This window comes from Ranitomeya variabilis, chromosome 5 (genome assembly GCF_051348905.1).
Source record: "Ranitomeya variabilis isolate aRanVar5 chromosome 5, aRanVar5.hap1, whole genome shotgun sequence".
In the NCBI taxonomy this organism is placed as follows: domain Eukaryota; kingdom Metazoa; phylum Chordata; class Amphibia; order Anura; family Dendrobatidae; genus Ranitomeya; species Ranitomeya variabilis.
The window spans coordinates 557,154,991-557,176,855 of NC_135236.1; the positions used below are offsets into that span (position 1 = coordinate 557,154,991).

Here is a 21,865-nt window from a genome sequence, read left to right on the forward strand (position 1 = left end):
TTAGGTTGTAGCAGAGGTTATAAAGTCCAATAGTGCTATACTCCTCAAATATTTACCCCTGAATAATCCTGCTTTTTGTGTTACTCTGATGTGATACAATTTTGTAATATTTTGATTAATAAACTTAAAGATTTTTATTCTCTCTGACCTCTTTCTGAGAATCTGATACCTGCATTTTCAGTGTTTTTTCATCACCCATTCATGTCCATGGGTGAAAAAGCAGAAAGAACTTGAAAGAAGTGACATGCTCTATTGTGCAAAAAAACCATGCAAAGCACAAAATACAAAAAAACAATGTGTGTGCATGAGATTTATGAAATCTCAGACATAAATGGTACTGTAAAATGCAGCGGAAAATCTGCCAACAAAATTAAAGCAAAAAAAAAATAAAATGCTGTAAAAACACCGAGTGTGAACTTGCCCTTAGTATATTAATGTCCACTTGTGAAAACAGGTTAAGCAATTTTCGAATAATTAAGTACAACTGGATACAGTTTTTTAACTAGATAAGAATGAGAGTTAGCAAATAATCAACTTACTCAACCAATGCGTGGGCCAGAGACTCTATATTTTCACGATCTAAATTAGTAGTAGGTTCATCTAGAGCAAGGATTCCACAGTTTAGGCAAAATGTCTCTGCCAGTGCCAAACGAATTATGAGAGAGGCCAGAACCTGAAAAATAGAATTTGAATGTATTAAAGTTTATTACAGTTATTTTAGTAAATGACATGACTACCACATGTCCAATATTTTACTAGTTGCTATAATTTTCGTACTATAAAAAGCACCTTACTTATAAGAGGCATCCGATGCTTAAAGCAGAAAATTGTAAAAACATATTTGCAACTAATTAAACCCTTACCGACATATGACATTCTGTTCGCTGACTTTGATGTGGCCTCGCACACCGATCCTGCATGTTTCCCGGCAGATGATGGCTGATTTAATCAACCATCATGTGACTAATAGCAGTGGGGAGTGCAGAGCTCCCTCCGCTGCTGCTAACCTGTTAAATGTCGCTGTCAATCTCTGACAGTAACAATGGACATGTGGTGGCAGTGGGGCGTGTCATTACATGCGATGATGGGTTGCCATGACAGCCGTGGGTCTGCTGCAGACCGATATGCTTGTAATGATTCTTCTGTGAAAGCCAGCCTACAGATGATGCACTGCTATAAGAAGATCACAGCCTCAAGTCCCCTAGGGAGACTATTAAATACGGTAAAAAAAAAAAGTTTTAAAAAACATAAAACAAATAAAAACAGAAAAGCCCAAATCTCTCTCCCCTTTTTGCTCCATTCAAAAAATAAGTATTGAATACATCAACAATTTTTTAAGTAAATCTATTTTTAATGGTGCTATTGACATGAAATTGTCACCAGATGTGGGTAACAATCCATCCTATCTACAAAGGCAAGAAATATAACCATAGATGTCCATAACTTAAGTTAAGCTATTATTATTATTTATTTATATAGCACCATTGATTCCATGGTGCTGTTCATGAGAAGGAGTTACATACAAATTAAAGATATCACTTACAGTACGCAAACTAACAATTACAGACTGATACAGAGGGGCGAGGCTGCCCTTGCGGGCTTACATTCTACAGGGCTATGGGTAATAATGGGAAATTACAGAGGGAAAAAGTATTGAACACATGTTGAAAGAGAGGTGTAAAAAGCCATGTATAGTCATGACACCAGCTGAAATATATTTGGAGAGCAATCCTGCCACTTACTGAAAAATTATATTAGCTAATAAAACTGATGGCCTATAAAAATTTTACATTACCAAGGTGCCACACAAGAAACATCTTGTGATGAGTAAAACCAGTGAGCTGTCTCAAGACCTTTCGAAACCTCATTGTTGCAAAACATACTGATGGCGTTGGTTACAGAAGAATTTCTAACTATTGAAGGTTCCAGTGAGCACTGTTGGGGCCATAATTCGGAAGTGGAAATAACAATTTCACCATAAACTAGCCATGCCCAGGTGCTCCCAGCAAGATTTCAGACAAGACAGGAGGAGTGAAAAGAATAATAGTTGTCAAAATGCCAAGGACCCCCTGTCAAGAGCTACAGAAAGACTTGGAATCAGCAGGCACAATTGTTTAAAAAATAACTAGAAGTAATGCACTAAACCTCCATGGCCTGTATGCACAATCACCAGGCAAGACTCCATTTCTGGACAAAAGGCATGTTCAAGCGAATATAAAGTTGTTTTTTAAATCAATAAAATGTATTGAACACCAAATAACATAGGTTACAGTAGAATATACGTACGCTACTTACCTGGTAGCAGTGTTTTTTCAGGAGCCATGACAGCACAACGAGAGAGGGGATCCGCCCTTCAGGGACAGGAAACCTCAGACATAAAAAGGGCGGCACCTCACTCCCCCGCCAGTTGGTTTACAGAGTATGAAAGGACCTTCTAGGTTAGTAGCACATAAACAACATTAAAATATGGTACAATTCACCCAGTGAACAAACTTAGGAATTAACAAAAAGAAGTGTCGATCCCAATAAGCAAAGAGGGTAGGGAATATAAGGGTGCTGTCATGGCTCCTGAAAAAACACTGCTACCAGGTAAGTAGCGTACGTATTTATTCAGTCGCCATGACAGCACAACGAGAGACTTTCAGAGAAGTGAAAAGTAACTAGGGAGGGATTACTGCCTCCAGCACCCTTCTCCCAAACGTGAGGTCGGAGGAGCCACCTAGATCTAATCTATAGTGCTTAAGAAAGGTAGATGGAGAAGACCATGTGGCCGCCCTACAAATGTCTTCAATCGACACCTCTGCTCTCTCAGCCCAGGATGTGGCTACCGCACGAGTGGAGTGAGCCTTTATACCTTCTGGAATTTCCACGCCACCTGCGGTATAAGCGAGAGATATCGCCTCCCTAATCCATCTGGCTAGTGTATTTTTTGATACCCTAAGCCCCTTCCTAACTCCCTGGTAGGATAAAAATAAGGAGTGATCTTTTTTCCAGGTGTCTGTTACTGAAATGTATTTGAGAAGACACCTTCGCACGTCCAAACAATGAAATCTATGTTCCTTATCATTAGAGGGATCAGAACAGAATGAAGGTAGGACCACCTCTTGGGATCTATGAAATTTTGAAGCAACTTTTGGAAGATAAAGTAGGTCAGGCTTCATAACCACCCTATCTTCCCTAAACTGAATATATGGAGGTTGTCTAGACAATGCTTGCAGATCACTAACCCTCCTCGCGGATGTGAGGGCAGCTAAGAGGGCCGTTTTGACCGACAGGATTTTGATTGGGACAGTATCAATAGGCTCGAACGGGGCTTGTGTTAGAGCTGAGCGCACAAGATTTAGGTCCCATGGGACTATTTTCTGTTTAATAACCGGCCTGGATCTGGTAACCGCCTTGAAGAACCTAGATATCCAGTGATTACTGGCTAAGTTAGAATTATATAGCGCCCCCAGAGCTGAAACCTGAACTCTGAGGGTGCTGGTGGCTAAGCCCGTCTCTAGGCTCTTTTGTAAAAATTCTAAGATTTGAGTAATATCAGGTCTTTGATCAATTTGTGCCCCTGAACTCGATAGGAATCTTCTCCAAACCCTGACATAGATGTTTGTTGTGGAGGCTTTCCTACGGTTAAGCAGTGTATTTATAAGATTTTGAGAAAATCCCTTCCCTTTTAGAAGTGACCTCTCAAATTCCACGCTGTTAGGTGTAAGTTGGTTACTCGTGGATGCAGGATTGGACCCTGGGAGAGGAGGTCTGGTATTTCTGGGAGGATCCATGGCTGGGAAATGGACATGTTTCTCAGCCATGGGAACCACGACCTTCTGGGCCAGAACGGGGCTATCAGTATCACTCGGGCCCTGTCTTCCCGAATTTTCCTCAGAACTATAGGAATTAGATTTAGAGGGGGAAAGGCATAGGTGAGACTGAAGTTCCAGGAGATTAGGAGAGCGTCGACTGCATACGGGTTGTCCCTTGGATTTAGGGAACAGAATTGATGTAGTTTTCTGTTTCCTCGACTGGCAAAGAGATCTATTTCTGGACATCCCCACAAATGTACGATCTGATTGAAGACAGCCGGTTTTAGAGACCAGTCCCCTTGTTTGAGTTCGTTGCGGCTTAAATAATCGGCCATGGTATTTAGTTTTCCCTTTAAATGAAGAGCCGGAAGGGAGAGTAGGTGATTCTCGGCCATCTGAAAAATACGATTCGCAACGTCCACTAACGACCTAGACCGCGTACCTCCTTGGTGGTTAATATAGGCAACGGTCACCTGGTTGTCAGAGAGTAGTCTGACATGTCTACCCTGCAGAGGTATAAGGAACCCATTTAAAGCGCGTTCTACTGCCAACAATTCCTTTAGATTGGAGGATGTGTCTCGTTCAGACTGGGACCACCAACCCTGAATGCAATTATCTTCCCAGTGTGCCCCCCAACCCGTGGGGCTAGCATCAGTTGTTATTACTCGCGTTATTCGATTTGTCCAGGGTACCCCTCTACGAAGATTCGGAATGTGCGTCCACCAAATTAGTGAATTAGTGGTCTCAACAGATAGTGAAAATTTGTTATCGAGGTTAGCATCCAGCCGACGAAAATTATGTAGAACATCCCACTGCAGAGACCTAGAGTGAAACTGTGCCCAAAGCACTGCCGGAAAACAAGAAGTGAGAGAACCCAAAAGTGACATTGCTCCTCTTAAGGAGACTACGGGATTATTTATCGCTCTGGTGACCAGCCGATGAATACTGTCCACTTTTGAGTCCGGCAGGCGACATTCCTGCTGACCCGAATCTATAATAAGACCCAAAAACTCCTGTGATGTTAAGGGCTGAAGGCGCGATTTCTTGAGATTAATAACCCATCCTAAGTTATGTAATGCTGCTATCACCTTTCCCAACTGGTCTTTACAGTGTGACTCTGAATGTCCCACAATCAATAAATCATCTAGGTAGGGAATTATTAGTACGTTTTGTTCGTGAAGGTGTGCCATAACCTCTACCATGATCTTAGTGAAAACCCGGGGTGCAACTGCAACACCAAAAGGGAGTGCCTGATATTGAAAGTGCTCTACTGTGCCGGCAAGAGAAACCGCCACCCTGAGAAAGCGCTGATGATTTACATGTATTGGGACATGGTAATAGGCGTCTTTCAGATCTAAGACGACCATGAAGCAATTGTGAAAAAGAAGCTTTATTGCTGTTTTCACAGATTCCATTTTAAAGGATGGGATCAGCAAGAATTCATTCAGGCCTTTTAGATTGATGATGGTACGATATGACCCATCAGGCTTTTTTATCAGGAATAAAGGGGAATAAAACCCCTTACCTCGTTCTTCCATGGGTACTCTAATAAGAACCCCCTTTTGTTGGAGATCTTGGACCTCTGACTCCAATGCCAATTGTTCTGCAGGAGAAGAACGGATAGGAGTTAATTTAAATTTGTCCTGAGGGATATGATGGAACTGGAATTTTAAACCCTCTTTAATGATACTGAGAATCCACGGGCTATTGGTGATCTTCAACCAGGCTGGGTAGAAGGCTAAAAGCCTACCGCCCACCTGGGCTGCCAGTCATTGAGGTTTTTTAGAGTCCCGAGGGGAGTTAAACATATAACCTCTACCTCTTCTTCTGCTGCTGTTATATCTGGTCGATTCTCTATTTGGATCTCTGTCAGACCTTCGGCGATAAGACCATCCTCTGCTATAATCTCGCCTATAAAAGGGTTTTCTCAATAGAGGGAACCGCTTTTTACTGTCACCTGCCTTCTCAAGCAGCTCATCTAGCACCGGTCCAAACAAATGAACCCCTTCACAGGGGATGCCACATAGCTTTGATCTGGCCTGTAAGTCTCCTGGCCAACATTTTATCCAAAGTGCTTTTCGGGCTGCGTTGGATAAGGCTGAGGATCTTGCGGCCAGCCTAACAGAATCTGCTGACGCATCTGAAAGGAAGGCTGCAGCATCTTGAATTATGGACATAGAGGATAGGATTTCACTTCTAGGAACTTTATCCTTGAGTTGGTCTTCCAGGTGGCCTAGCCACACCATCAATGACCGGGCTGTGCAAGTGGCTGCAATTGCTGGCCTCAGGGATCCCGTAGATGTCTCCCAAGCCCCTTTAAGGAACACATCAGCTTTTCTATCAAGCGGGTCTTTTAGGTTACCTAAATCCTCAAACGGGAGAGAAGACTTCTTGCACGCCTTGGCCACCGCTGCATCCAATTTCGGGACCTTGTCCCAAGAAGATGAAGCCTCTTCCTCGAAAGGATACCTTCTTTTGAATGCTGGTGGAAGTGACCCCTTGCTTTCGGGCTTTTTCCATTCTTTCGTAATCAGTGATTTGATTTTTTCTACCACAGGAAAAACCCTTCGGGATTTACGGTCTATGCCCTTGAACATAATGTCCTGAATGGAACATTCTGACTGGGTCTCTTCAATCCCCATAGTGTTGTTGACAGCCTTCACTAGGTGATTAATCCTATCCAGTGATAGACAGGCTCGGCTGGACTCTATATCCTCTGAAGATGAAGATGACGGAAGAGAATCCGAGCTCACACCACCTGACTCTGAATCCACATCTGAAGCTGGGGATGAAATTTCCTTCCTCTTTTTGGAAACTGTCTTGTGAGACCTGGACTTCATGGAATCTTTGACCTCCTGTCTAACCATGTCCCTAAGAGTAGACGTTAGATCAGGGGCCTCCTCCTCGATTAAACGCTGTATGCAGGATCTGCACAACTTCTTTTTATGCCCATCTGGAAGTGGCTCTGTACACATGGCACACTCCCTATGTTTGGACTTGGAAGGACATTTTCTCCCCTAATAAGGAGAGAGGGAATACAAGGAGGGACAGCAATCAGAAAGCGTACTTTCACGTAGCTCACTTACCCATCCCTGCAGCGAATGGTACCGTGATCGGGGGGTCCTTCTTAGGCCGGCGTCACACTGGCGTATTGCATCCTATGCGAGATCATCGGATGCAATATGCTAATGACACTCGGCTCCTGCTCGCAGCAGAGCAGGAGCCGAGTGTCATGCGTCTGTGCTCCGATTCTCTCGCACAGGATCGGAGCACAGCTGCGGAGGAGGCGGAGAAATGAATTTCTCCATCTCCTCCATTGCTGGGGTCCGCTTATAAGGCGCATCACTCGGATGATATCCGAGTGGTGTGCGCTGTCTCACTCGCACCCATAGGCTTATATGGGTGCGAGTGAGCCGAGAGTTTTCCTCGGTCCGAGACAATCGCAGCATGCTGTGATTGTCTCGGACCGAGGAAAACGGCCGACAAAAAGTCGGCTGGTGGGAGCTGCCCCATAGCTGAACATTGGTCCGAGTGCAATGCGATTTTTTATCGCATTGCACTCGGCCGTTTAAAACGCCAGTGTGACGCCGGCCTTAGCCGGAGAATCCTTACGGCCTGAGGACTTGGTAGATTTCTGAGCGGCTTTAGCTCCACCAGCGCGACTACTGCCACTAGAACGCCGCTGGGAGCTTCTCAGAGATTTTCCTGTCTGAGGCTGCTCAGGTGGTTGCTGCTGTTCACCGCACAGCTGCGGTGTTCCCTCCGATGACTCCATACAGGAAAAGAGGACAGGAACATGGAGAGGCGTCTGTGCAGCTCTTAAATTCATTAGCCGGAAAATGTGCGCTACCGCGCATGCGCGGCCGCGTCTTCACCCCGCGCCGCTCGCCGCGTCACCCGGACACGCCCCTTCCGGTCGCGAATGCGGCGCTGAGGGCAGACGCGCCGAACAAGGGTGGCAGCGCTCCCCAGCCAAAGCAGACCGCAGCGGCGGACAGACCCCAGAGGCCCAGCAGACATGGTACCATGGGCTACTTACCAGGTATGACAATGCGGGCACCAAAGAAGCTAACCCCTTTACCTCGGGTTGCTTCCTCCTGCTGCCACCTACACCAACAGTCCCCCTGCCGTGTGGTGCTTCCAATCTCCTGACCAGAACGAGGCAGGGGACCCCCGCTACCTGTACCGGCCTGTCAGGAGTGGGATAACTTCTTTTTCTTCAACCTTCTTCTTAAGGCCAGTCTGAAGAGGTTCCGCTGTCAGGGACAGGAAACCAACTGGCGGGGGAGTGAGGTGCTGCCCTTTTTATGTCTGAGGTTTCCTGTCCCTGAAGGGCGGATCCCCTCTCTCGTTGTGCTGTCATGGCGACTGAATAAAATTATTTTACATGTCATACAGTACATATACAGGAATAGTGTCTATAAAATCCAAATATTCATTCAATGACATTCAAATAAATACCATACAATTGTCCCCTTCCCAACCCACCCTCCCCCAGTGTGTATTACAATAAGACCATACCCATACTCAAATAAGTGTTACTCGTAGACAATTAGTCAAATATATTATCCTACAAAACCCTTCCCCGCCCTACTTTCCCGGTAACATAGACAAACCACTACATGTAAGGGCTGGAGCATAGGAATACTCCAAGCCAACCATTCTTTTCAGAGTGTGACCAGTGAGATAATACATTCAATGAAACTCACATGGCATGAACTGAGCCCCACTTTATATAACAATCCCCCACCCCCCAAGAATAATGACTTTACAAGTGAGCCAGGAGCCCAACCAGGCAGCCCGCAACATTAGAAAGCCAGAGGTGTAATACTTATACACATATGTAAATGAAAATCAACAACTGACACTTGATAAAACAAACCTCAAAACTACAATCCTCCGCAACTCTCCTGCCGGATCTGATGCCCAAGTGTATCCAGCCATCTCAAAGCATCACTCGGGTTTAAAAAAAAATTAGTGGCATCCAGCACGACAAGTATCAACTTGGCAGAGTAAATCAGAGTATTTTAGACCCAGTGCAAGCATTCTTCTTTTACTGTTAAGGAACATGGACCTCTTTCGCTGTACTTCCACTGAAAAATCTGGAAAAAAATAAGACTTTTTGGTCTCCAAGATTAATATCTGGCAGATCACGTGCCTTCCCCAGGATTGTCTCTCAATCCTTAAAGTGAAGAATTTTAATCAGGATAGGTCTAGGAGGCCTTTCCACTGGGCCCGGTCCCGTAGGGACTCACTGCAAACAACGGGGAGAAAGACTATTCTGAAAATCTACAAAAGCCACTTTTCGAGAAACACATCAGGAACCCTTCCCTCCACTTTCTCCCGGAGGCCGACCAGCTGAACATTGCTGCGCCTTTTGTGGTTTTTCAGGTCGTCCACATTGGCTAGGAGAGCTCCCACCACCTGGTAATGATTCTAAATGTCGATGCGAATGGAGGGGAGAGCATCCTCAAGCAGCAACATTCTCCCCTCGACTGCTGGAGCATGCTCCGCCAGTTTTTGGACATCATGCCAGATAATGGCAAGCATAAAAATTTTGCGTAACATTTAGACAAGCATGTGAAATAGTGGGATAATATAGTCTGGTCAGAAGAGACAAAAATTTTACTCTTTGAATGCCAAAATACACATCATCTTTGGAGGTCAAAAGGCACTGCATCCCAAAAACACCACATAAACAGTTAACTTTAGAGGTGGGAACATCATGGTGTGGGACTGTTTTTCAGAATACGGCAATGGCAAACTTCATTTGAATGAAGGATGAATGTACCGAGACATTCTTGATAAAAGTCTGCTGCCATCTACCAGGATGATGAATATAAAACGAGGGTGGACATTTCAGCAAGACAATGATCCCAAACACACAGCCAAGGAAACTCTCAATTGGTTTCAGAGAAAAAAAAATAAAGCTGCTTGAATGGCCCAGCCAATCACCTGACCTGAATCTAATGGAAAATTTATAGAGTTCAGAGGTCGTAGTAGGAGCAAACGGAATCTTCAGGATGTGAAGATTGTTTGTGTGGAAGAATGGGCCAAATATCACCTGAGCTGTCATCACCAACAAAGTCTTTTATATGAAGTATTAAATAAATATCAGTAAGTGTGTTCAATACTTTTCCCCCCCAGAGTCATTTCTCATTATTACACATAATTTATGGACATCTATGTTTGATTTATTTGCCTGCGTGGATTGCATGGGTTGTTACCGACATCTAAAGAGAATTTAATGTCAGTAGCACCTTTAAAAATATATTTACCGTATATACTCGAGTATAAGCCGAGATTTTCAGCCCAAATTTTTGGGCTGAAAGTGCCCCTCTCAGCTTATACTCGAGTCACGGTCGGCAGTGGGGTCGGCGGGTGAGGGGGAGAGAGCGTGTCACATACTCACCTAGTCCCAGCGCTCCTGGCGCTTCCCCTGCCAGTCCCACGGTCTTCGGTGCTGCAGCTCGTCCCCTGTTCAGCGGTCACATGGTACCGCTCATTAGAGAAATGAATAGGGACTCCACTCCCATAGGGGTGGAGCCGCACATTCATTCCTCTAATGAGCGGTAACGGTGACCGCTGACAGAGGAAGAGGCTGCGGCACCCGGAGACCAGCTGTCCGGGAGAAGGAGCCAGGGACGCCGGGAGCAGGTAAGTATGTCATAGTTACCTGTCCGCGTTCCACAAGCCGAGCGCCGCTCTGTCTTCGCGTCCTCTTGTTCTGACTGTTCAGGTCAGAGGGCGCGATGACGCATATAGTGTGCGCGCCGCCCTCTGCCTGATCAGTCAGTGCGGAGAGACGCCGGGACGGGACGCTGAGGAGCTGCAAGCAAGAGAGGTGAGTATGTCGTTTTTTTTTTATTGCAGCAGCATTGTATATTGCACAGATTTATGTGGAGTATCTATGGGGCAACGGTGCAGAGCAATATATATATAGCACAGCTCTATGTGGAGCATCTATGGGGCCATAATCAAAGGTGCAGAGCATTATATATGGCACAGCTATCTATGGGGCCATAATCAAAGGTGCAGGGCATTGTATATGGCACAGCTATCTATGGGGCCATAATCAAAGGTGCAGGGCATTGTATATGGCACAGCTATCTATGGGGCCATAATCAAAGGTGCAGAGCATTGTATATGGCACAGCTATCTATGGGGCCATAATCAAAGGTGCAGGGCATTGTATATGGCACAGCTATCTATGGGGCCATAATCAAAGGTGCAGGGCATTGTATATGGCACAGCTATCTATGGGGCCATAATCAAAGGTGCAGAGCATTATATATGGCACAGCTATCTATGGGGCCATAATCAAAGGTGCAGAGCATTGTATATGGCACTGCTATCTATGGGGCCATAATCAAAGGTGCAGGGCATTATATATGGCACAGCTATCTATGGGGCCATAATCAAAGGTGCAGGGCATTGTATATGGCACAGCTATCTATGGGGCCATAATCAAAGGTGCAGAGCATTGTATATGGCACAGCTTTCTATGGAGCATCTATGGGGCCATAATCAAAGGTGCAGAGCATTGTATATGGCACAGCTTTCTATGGAGCATCTATGGGGCCATAATCAAAGGTGCAGAGCATTGTATATGGCACAGCTTTCTATGGAACATCTATGGGGCCATAATGAACGGTGCAGAGCATTCTATATGGGGCAGCTTTATGTGGAGCATCTATGGGGCCATAATGAACAGTATGGAGCATCTATTTTTAATTTTGAAATTCACCGGTAGCTGCTGCATTTTCCACCCTAGGCTTATACTCGAGTCAATAAGTTTTCCCAGTTTTTTGTGGCAAAATTAGGGGGGTCGGCTTCAGGGTGGATTTGATTTAAATCTAACTGATTTAAATCACGATTTAAATCACTAGTCAGTAAGGCTTGATTTAAATCAGTGATTTAAATCAAAGTTTCTACCTAAACTAGTTCTTGCTACTTTAACATGCAAGTAGATGAAGATTTTTAGAATCACTTTTTATATTACTTTTTTCTCCCCAGTTTAATGGGTTAATCATTCATATTTGGACACCACTGTTCTGTTGTACTTAGGAAGGAGAAAAATAATCCTGACCTTAATAACAATTTAAATAGATTTATTCAACTGAAACAATAACAACATTACAGCATAAGTTATTTGCTTAAACAAACATCCATGTTTGTTAACTAATTTGGCTAAACAAAATATATATATATTTTAAGAAACTTAGACTGTCAGCCCAGCCGACACATGAAAAACTTAAATACTACTGTCCCTGCTGTCCTCTGTAGCTCACTTGTCGTCATCTTCATCATCATCTTCTTCTTTGTTCCTATTCATAATCTGGAAAAGAAAAACAAGCTTTCCTGCTTTATTGGGTCCCAACCGATTTCTCAATTTAGAATGAATGAGTCCAAAGGAAGAGAATATTCTTTCAACGCCTGCAGAAGAAGCTACTGCTGTTAAAAGTGAAATCATTACTTGAACAGTCTCTAAATCCAAGCGCTTAAGTGACTTCCACCAGTTTACTGGTGTGACCTTCCTTAAAATATCTTCAGCAAACATATATTTCTTGAATGGTTCCCCCTTAGCTCTGAAGTTTATTATAGTTGTCATTAAAGAAGGATGATTGCTGGATACCCATGTCATAGCTAACTCCTCTTCCTCAGCACTTAGGTTTTGACCCTGATATTGGATATTGACAATATTTGCCAAAAAATGAGCTGGAGTCAGTGCTTGTCCCATTCGTTTGTTTACTGCTTGTAATTTAATTCTGTCCATGTGTAGTTCTGTTTTTAAGTGTTCACTCAGTTCCTTCCAAATTTCAACAGCATCCGCAATAAAACAGCTATTTTTCTGTATTTTGTTTAAAGCTTGAGAGATGGGTTTCAGGAAGCTCAGCATATGTTCAACATTTCTCTTAAGCCCAATGTTGAGGATTTTGGCTGTGACAGTGACATCTATTTTATCTCGATTTTCTTCACAAAGTGTCATCAGAATAGGCCAGTTTTTGATATACTGCTCAAAACAGTCCACCACAGAGTTCCATCTAACATCTTGTGGGAGCGTTAGCTTGGTTCCACCCATCCTTTTCAGAGCTGCTGCAGCAAAATGATTATTACGGAAGTATTTAGCAATTTCAACAACATTAGCCTTTATTTCTGGAACACTTAAGTCTTTGGCTAAGAGGTGCAGCAAATGAGCACTGCAACCATGTGTTATTAGCAGCTTTGTATTCCCTCCCTGCTCTTCTAAATCTCTTCTCATCTTGGATACGTTTGCAGCATTGTCAGTGACCAAACTGCGTACTAGACATTTGAATTTTTGTTCACATGTCGTTATAGCTTTTACTGCCACTTCTTGTAAGTATTCTGCTGTGTGTGCATTTCCTGACGTATCAGTTGTTTGTGCAAGGAAGACTTTACCTTCTTCTGTTGTTATACAAGCACATACAATAGGATCATTGTGGACATTACTCCACCCATCAATACTTAGGTTAACAATTTTACCCTCCAGAGCTGTTGCACATTGCTCCATTTCTCTGTCATACACTTGATCCAGCAGTTTCCCTGCAACATCAGCTCTGCTGGGTGGACTGTATCCTGGTCTCAGTGACTGAACCATATTAATGAAATGTGGGTTCTCAGTCAGACGGAAAGAAGAGTCTGGGCAATTTTTTCATCAATCAACTTTTTCTAATCTGCTAGTTCTTATCACAAACCTATCTATGGTGGTTCCAGGAGGTAAAGGTTTTTTCTTCCTTTTGGGTGATGGTGATATGTGGCTGTGGGTGTCTGATGATGATGATGCTGCTAATGAAGCACTATCCTGGATGGATAACTCTGAAACTGTAGAACAGGATGATGGTGATCTTGGAGGTGGATAGTTTCCAGAATCCATGAATTCCCCTAAACAAAAAAAGTCAATGCTGTCATTTTATTGTTTATACAATTTCTGCTTATTGTACACAACACATCACTGCCCCTGCCCCAAAAGGAATATTTGTTTTTCTTCATAACTGTACCAAATGACAGTAACATGCAGTAATAATAAGAAATATAATTTTTCTCACACGACAGTTCAGTCTTTAGAAATAGGATTAAAAAAAAATGTTTACCAACCTGAAGATCCTGCCTGTTCAGAAGTGTTTCTTTGGTCATCTTCATCACCGCACTTCTCATGATGTTGCCTCATTCGCGCCACCAGGCCTTGCAGCTCTTTGTTGCATTGTTTGCATTTTGCACGCATGCCTGCCTTACCGATAGGCGAAGGAGCTTCATTAAAATATTCCCAAACTGGGTCTCTTTTACGGCCTGCTGCCATTATAAGGAAAGAATGTAATAAACCTGCTGCAGTATTGTGCTCAAAGTTTCACTTTCATTTTCTTGTCTGCTTGCCCTTCCTCCTTCTCACACTTAGGCTACTTTCACATTAGCGTTTCCCTGATGTGCGGCAGGCTGCGGACTTCCTCCGTGAAGCCCCACCCCCGGCCGCACCTCCACCTATAGCTCCGCCTACTTCTGCATGCGGCCCGCATGCGACCTCCGTACCTATCTTTAACATTAGGTACGCAGGTCGTGCGGCTGTATGAAGATGCTGCCGCATGCGTCGTTTTGACGATGCGGCGACCAGCGTAGGACGCAGCCTGTAGCATTTTTTTTTCCCGCATCGTCAAAACGACGCATGCGGCAGCATCTGCATACAGCCGCACGACCTGCGTACCTAATGTTAAAGATAGGTACGGAGGTCGCATGCAGAAGTAGGCGGAGCTAGCAGCGGAGGTGCGGCTGGGGGGCGGGGCTTCACGGAGGAAGTCCGCAGCCTGCCGCACATCAGGGAAACGCTAATGTGAAAGTAGCCTTAGATTCACATTCTTCTTGTGTTGTGCAGATCTATTCCACTCCAAACAATCAGAAACATATTGTCTAACTTCTTGGACTTGGCACTGAAAGGGTTGATTCTGTATTCATAGGTTTGTAGAACAATAGGATTAAGGTCTTTTTCTCAACTCTGTTCATGTTGTAACATTTTTGCCGTGAATAAGAGGCTGGGACCTCTGCGGAGTCAAATTCAGTTTTGAGAACTGCGTAAGTAAAGCGAGCGTCTGTGATAATATAGGAGAGAAACTGCCCACTAATCCTACAGAAACCTCTGGAAGAGCATGGCATTGTGAATGTTACACATATACAGCCTTTATTCTACTGAGTTAAACAACTCAGCTTTATCTCATGATGGAAGAACCTTTGGATGGTAAAATATTTTCCTCAAAAAGCAGTTTATTGAAAAAAATCCGATTTAAATAAAAAAAATCCGATTTTTTTGATTTTTTTTAAAAAACCATTGATTTTATCCACCCTGGTCAGCTTATACTCGGGTCGGCTTATACTCGAGTATATACGGTACTTAGAAAATCGGTTACCTGTTCAACACATAATCCCCCTGCACTATTTGCTATCACTTTATTCATAAAAGTCCAATCTGTCAAATTGTAAAGTAAATTAAGCAAATTAGTAAACAGTGTAACAAGAAAAAATCAACTGTAAAGCCAGAATTACGGGGTTTGTCAGTCGCCAAAATATTGCAATAAAAGGCGATCAAAATGTCATATCTAACCTAAATTAGTATCAGTAAAAACAATTCAGGGTGCAAAATACAATCTCTCACACAGATCCATATCCCAAAATTGAAAGAGTTACGGGTCTCAGAAAATGAGGACACAAGCAAATTTTTTTTTCTTCACCACTTAAAGGGAACCTGTCAGCAGGATTATGCACAGTCACCTACAGACAGTTTTCTCTCTAGCTGGATAACATCAAGAAAATGTATTATTGCCATACTAACCATGCGATTATGCTGCAGAGCAGATACCACGGCCGGCTGCTGCCTGCAGAAGCGTTTTTTGTCTCTTTCTTCAGAATGTTAGGTATTCATTATGCAAACTAGGGGCAGGTCAGTGAGGGATCAGTGGCAGCAGTCTGCATGATGAATATATACTCAGTGCACCACATACACCAACCCCACCTTAGGGCACGAGAATCTCTAAAACAAAACTGAAAATAAAGATTAAGAAACAACCACAAGACGGATTTCATCACCCAAGGCATCATTGTAATCAGTATAACAGCGCCGACCTGACATTGTCTGTAGGTTACTGTGCACAATCCTGCTGACAGGTTCCCTTTAAATAAAAAAAAAAAAGGTATGTTTTGTAGCTGCATAATTGTGCTTACCTGGAGAATAATAATGACAGGTCTGTTTTAGTGTGTAGTGAACAAAGTAAATAAAGAAACCCCCCATAATTTGTGAAATTGCACTTTGTTTTGCCATTTCAATGCACTTGGAATTTTTCCCACTTTCACATAATAAAATGAATTTGGTAATTCGAAAGTACAACTCATCCAGCATAAAAGAAGACCTCATATGCATGTGGAAAGAAAACTAAAAAAAAGTTATGGCTCTTGAGGAGAGGAAAATGGAAAAAATAAATAAAATAAAAACAGAAGTAAAGGGGTTAACTAGTGGTGTAAAAAAAATGGAGGGATCAACAACACTAAGGTTCATGCACTAAAATAAAATAGGGAGGTAGTGGTTCTCCTGTTAGTGTTCTTTGCTGCATGTGTATTATACACACATAGCTTTGCAGCACGCACAATGTGTACACTCTGCCATCTTGTCACAGAATATTTTGACTGACCATAAGTCAGAGGTAACTGTCAATAACTCTCAATGCAAGCCTATAAAAGCCAAAGCGAGGCTCTCAGACTAGACACTGAAGCGATCCTTTAGGATTAGATTGGCGCAGATAACAGCAGAAGACAGCGGATGGCAAGTATAACACTAAGTGCAGCGAATTTACATTAGTGGCACTATTCCAGTGCTGCAATAAAAAAAAGAAAATGTTGGCGTGGTGCTTTACAGGTCCTGGTTAGTTGCAGGACCTTTCATGATACCTGCAGGTCTAGCTCAGTTATCATTCCTGCACTGCACTGAGCAGCTGATTTAGGGTAGTGCAGAGGAGAGAAGAGCAGGACTGCATATATGATCAAGAAGGACGCTGCCTCAGTGTTCTCCTCGATCACAATAAGCTGTTGACAGACTATAAAACGCAAACATTTTTGGAAAGACTGTGCAAAAATATTGTTGTTTAATATAATTTTCATTTACATTTAAATAGATTTATTAAAAATGCTACTTTCAATAAAGTTTTTAGAATTAAAAAAAAAAAAACCACGTACCTTTTGGCCTGCACTACAGCGCCCTCTCATGTCCAATGCAGTATCTCCTTTTATCATTACAACCCTGTAGTTGTAGGTTCTTCTTTTATCTGCAGCAGACACCGTTTCATCAGCATCTGATCTGATCTCAACGTACTCTATGTCTGAACAAATGGTAAGAAAGGCAAGAATAAATATTTCCTCAATGGAAACATTTTGTACACCATTAATTATGGTTGTAGAATACTTTTTGGGCTCTAAAAATAAAACTGAATCCCTTATTGACCCCTCAATTTCTCTGAATTCTGACTCAGACTCCACAAATCTGACCCCACAGATCCGCCTCACTATGGATCATGTATATAAAGTGAAGCACAGATTCATCTCAACTAAAAGCCAAGATCCTTAGATCGGGAACAGAACAGACATTTATAGGACATTTTATAACTTTACCAAATTCTTATGAAAACATTTACAGCACATCCTGAACTGAACTACTGTACCCAATTTATAATATATTTTAGGAGTCTGCCCATTTGATACTGACTCCAACTCCATCAAGATGGACACCGACTGGGACTCCACAGCCCTGGTGGGAGGGAGGCATTGTATTTGTTTATGTGCTCTTTGAGGTACTTCTATACATTATTGTGTTATTGCTGTAACTATTGCTACTTTTTTGGGAAAAAAGCATAACAAAATATTTTGTCATTAGCCATTAGTGTAGGCACAGTGTGGTGTACAGAGGAGTAGTGTCTGACTGTCGATTATTTTCTTCCACCACCTTTGGCCCATTTAGCTAGTGAGACTTCTGAATTGTTTAAGTAATTACATATTAAAGATTCTTTTGATATTATTATTGAATGTGATCTGTGCCAGATCTGACTGCACATGACTAATAAGCCACATTCTGCACACTTCTGCCCCAATGTATAGATTTTTCATATAACTTATAGTGATGAGCGAATATACTCGTTACTCCAGATTTCTCGAGCACGCTCGGGGGTCCTCCGAGTATTTTTTAGTGCTGGGAGATTTAGTTTTTCTTGCCGCAGCTGAATGATTTACATCTGTTAGCCAGCATAAGTACATGTGGGGATTCCCTAGCAACCAGGCAACCCCCACATGTACTTATGCTGGCTAACAGATGTAAATCATTCAGCTGCGGAGATAAAAACTAAATCTCCGAGCACTTACAAATACTTGGAGGACACCCGAGCGTGCTTGGGAAATCTCGATTAACGAGTATATTCGCTCATCAATAATAACTAACCAAAATTTAATGCCACCAAACAGATTATGCAAAGTAGTACCTTGTCCCCTGTAGGTGCTGCGCCAGAGGTCGCGAATTATTTTATTGATTTCTTCCATTTTCATACTGTGAAACTTCATTATAGCTCTGTAAGAATAACATGTGAATAATAAAAATACAGATTTTTTTTTTCATAAAAAAATAAACCTGTGTGGTAAAATGTACCTACTGTTACAATTTATTTCAAGCAACTGTAAGTGATTTTAATTGTTTTCCTTATACACATTTTTTTCATAGACTACAATGGTTGCAGAAGTAGGGCAACTGCACAGTTAAATCTATAAAACACTTATGCTAACGGGTTCTGATCAGCAGAAATTACCCCTATCGACTGGATAGGTGATCACTTAAATCGACATGGGTCCCAGTCGGACGGCCATCGAAACGTCAGAACAAGGGACTTGTAATTCTTGTTCTTGCATCGCTGCAAGCCTACCACCAAGAAGAGATGAATGAATGGAGTTGGATGACAAAGATAGACAAATGCAGCGCTGAATTTCAATGCCAAAGACACAAGTTCCTTGCCCTGGAAGCAAAACCATTCTACCTTTCCAGTGGTCAGGTGATAATTTATTATCACCTAGCCACAAGAATATCCCTTTCACCTAAGGACAAGAATATCCCTTTCACCTAAGGACTCACACAAATTCAGACATAATGAGTAGAGATCAGCGAATTTGCTCAGGTTCCCTCTTACTCGGCAAGCGATAGCACTTGCCGAATAAACTGGAAAGGAAACCCGGCATCCTAATTTGCGCCAGCCGATCAGCGCCACAGGTGAATGTGTCGCGGCTGTGTTACAGTAACAACACATGCATGGACAGCCCAAAAAACAGGCTCTCCATGCATGTGTCATAACCGTCACACAGGCGCAACACAGGCCGCTGCTGCACCAATCAGCTGATGATGCGGAGATGGAAGGAACTAAGGCCTCTCCACGAAGCTATTTACAAATGAAAAGATATTTATCATTATACGAAATGCCTCAGTAAGTTTTGCATTCTCATAGAATAAGGTCATTTAAGTCAAATTATAAGATCTCATAATTCAGCATATTCCTTTCACTGAACAATGGAAACATCAGCACTTTCATTATCAGACTAAAAAAAAAAGTCTTTAAACTGCTGCACATTGAAAAAAAAATGGTTATAAATGGAAGAATTAACTTCAAAGAAAAAAACAACATGAGTAAAAGCAATATAGTAGTACATAGTCCAAAAGCAGAGAAAAATCAACAAGCATAAAATATACAGCATTGAGATGTAAAATATGATAAATGAATGTTCACTGTAGTATGATAGCCTAATTTGCCTATATAGATGTAGCAGAGGTTTGTATGACTCTTAACACAGTATATTAACTCCCTCTGAAAGTTATTTCACTTAAAGGAGTTGTGCCATGAGGCATTTTGCGGTTTAGAGCTCCTAAACAGTGACAGATGTTCACAGAATAAGTTTAACGTGGATAACTTGAATAAAAAAATATTTTTTAAATATTGTTTTCTGGTTTCCTTTCATGTCATAGTAAACAGGAGAGATTGTGGAAGGAATTACAAGAAAACCAATGTGACAGAAGGTGTCTCTTCTTCATTGGTTTCATTGGTTCAGATGCCAGTTCTGTACATTTATACTTTCCTTCCTCACTAATGTGGTCAAATATTCCCTTAACTCCTTCACCCCGAAGCCTGTTTTCACCTAAGTGACAGGGCCAATTTTTACAATTCTGACCACTGTCACTTTATGAGGTCATAACTCTGAAACGCTTCAACGGATCCTGGTGATTCTGACATTGTTTTCTCGTGACATATTGTACTTCATGATAGTGGTAAAACGTCTTCGATATGACTTGCATTTATTTGTGAAAAAAACAAAAATTTGTCGAAAATTATGAAAATTTTGCAATTTTCAAACTTTTAGTTTTTATGCCCTTAAATTAGAGAGTTATATCACATAATATAGTTAATAAACAACATTTCCCACATGTCTGCTTTACATCAGCACAATTTTGGAAACAATTTTTTTTTGTTAGGGAGTTATAAGGGTTAAAAGTTGACCAGCGATTTATCATTTTTGCAACAAAATTTGCAAAACCATTTTTTTTACGGACCACCTCACACTTGAAGTGACTTTGAGGGGTCTATATGACAGAAAATGCCCCAAAGTGACACCATTCTAAAAACTGCACCCCTCAAGGTACCCAAAACCACATTCAAAAAGTTTATTAACCCCTCAGGTGCTTCACAGGAATTTTTGGAATGTTTAAAAAAAATTGAACATTTAACTTTTTTTTCACACAATTTTTACTTCAGATCCAATTTGTTTTATTTTACCAAGGGTATCAGGAGAAATTGGACCACAAAAGTCGTTGTACAATTTGTCCTGAGTACGCCGATACCCCACATGTTGGGGTAAACCATTGATTGGGCACATGGCAGAGCTCGGAAGGGAAGGAGCGCCATTTGACTTTTCAATGCAAGATTTGCTGGAATTGAGATCGGAACCCATGGCTCGAACCCCCACAAGTGACACCATTTTGGAAAGTAGACCCTCTAAGGAACTAATCTAGATGTGTGGTGAGCACTTTGAATCTCCAAGTGCTTCACAGAAGTTTATAATGTAGAGCCGTAAAAAAAATTTCATATTAATTTTCACAAAAAATGATCTTTTTGCCCCAAATTTTTTATTTTCCCAAGGGTAACAGGATAAATTGGACACCAAAAGTTGTTGTGCAATTTGTTCTGAGTACGTTGATACTTCATATATGGGGATAAACCACTGTTTGAGCACATGGCAGCGCTCAGAAGGGAAGGAGCGCCGTTTGACTTTTCAATGCAAAATTGGCTGGAATTGAGATCGGAACCCATGTCGCGTTTGGAGAGCCCCTGACATGCCTAAACAGTGGAAACCCCCCCCAATGGACCCCATTTTGGAAAGAAGACCCCCTAAGGAACTTATCTAGATGTGTGGTGAGCACTTTTAACCCCCAATTGTTTCACTAAAGTTTAGAATGTAGCGCTGTGAAAATTAAAAAAAATAATTTTTTCTTTCCACAAAATGATGTTTCAGCCCGCAATTTTTTTTTTCCACAAAAATGATATTTTAGCCCCCACGTTTTTATTTTCCCAAAGGTAACAGGAGAAATTGGACCACAAAAGTTGTTATCCAATTTGTCCTGAGTACGCTGATACCCAATATATGGGGGGAACCACTGTTTGGGTGCACGGCAGAGCTCGGAAGGGAAGGAGCGCCGTTTGAAATGCAGACTTAGATGGATTGGTCTGCAGGTGTCATGTTGCATTTGAAGAGCCCCTGATGTACCTAAACAGTAGAAACCCCCCAAAGATGACCCCATATTGGAAACTAGACCCCCCAAGGAACTTATCTAGATGTGTTGTGAGAACTTTGAACCAACAAGTGTTTCACTACAGTTTATAACGCAGAGCCGTGAAAATAAAAAATATTTTTTTTTCCACGAAAATGATATTTTAGCCCCCACGTTTTTATTTTCCCAAGGGTAACAGGACAAATTGGACTCCAAAAGTTGTTGT

The 21,865-nt window shown here is 42.2% G+C and overlaps 1 protein-coding gene across 6 annotated transcripts in view; it reads right to left on the bottom strand.

Annotated features, from left to right (window-relative positions):
- The window catches only part of RAD50 (RAD50 double strand break repair protein), a 277,285-nt gene that overhangs the window by 4,071 nt on the left and 251,349 nt on the right, over positions 1–21,865 (bottom strand). For all 6 annotated transcript variants that reach the window (XM_077265952.1, XM_077265950.1, XM_077265955.1 and 3 more), the window contains 3 exons: positions 18,320–18,405; positions 17,028–17,170; positions 540–673 (listed from right to left, as the gene is read on the bottom strand). In XM_077265952.1, coding sequence (XP_077122067.1) covers positions 540–673; positions 17,028–17,170; positions 18,320–18,405 — 363 coding nt within the window. The remainder of the gene's footprint in view (positions 1–539; positions 674–17,027; positions 17,171–18,319; positions 18,406–21,865) is intronic.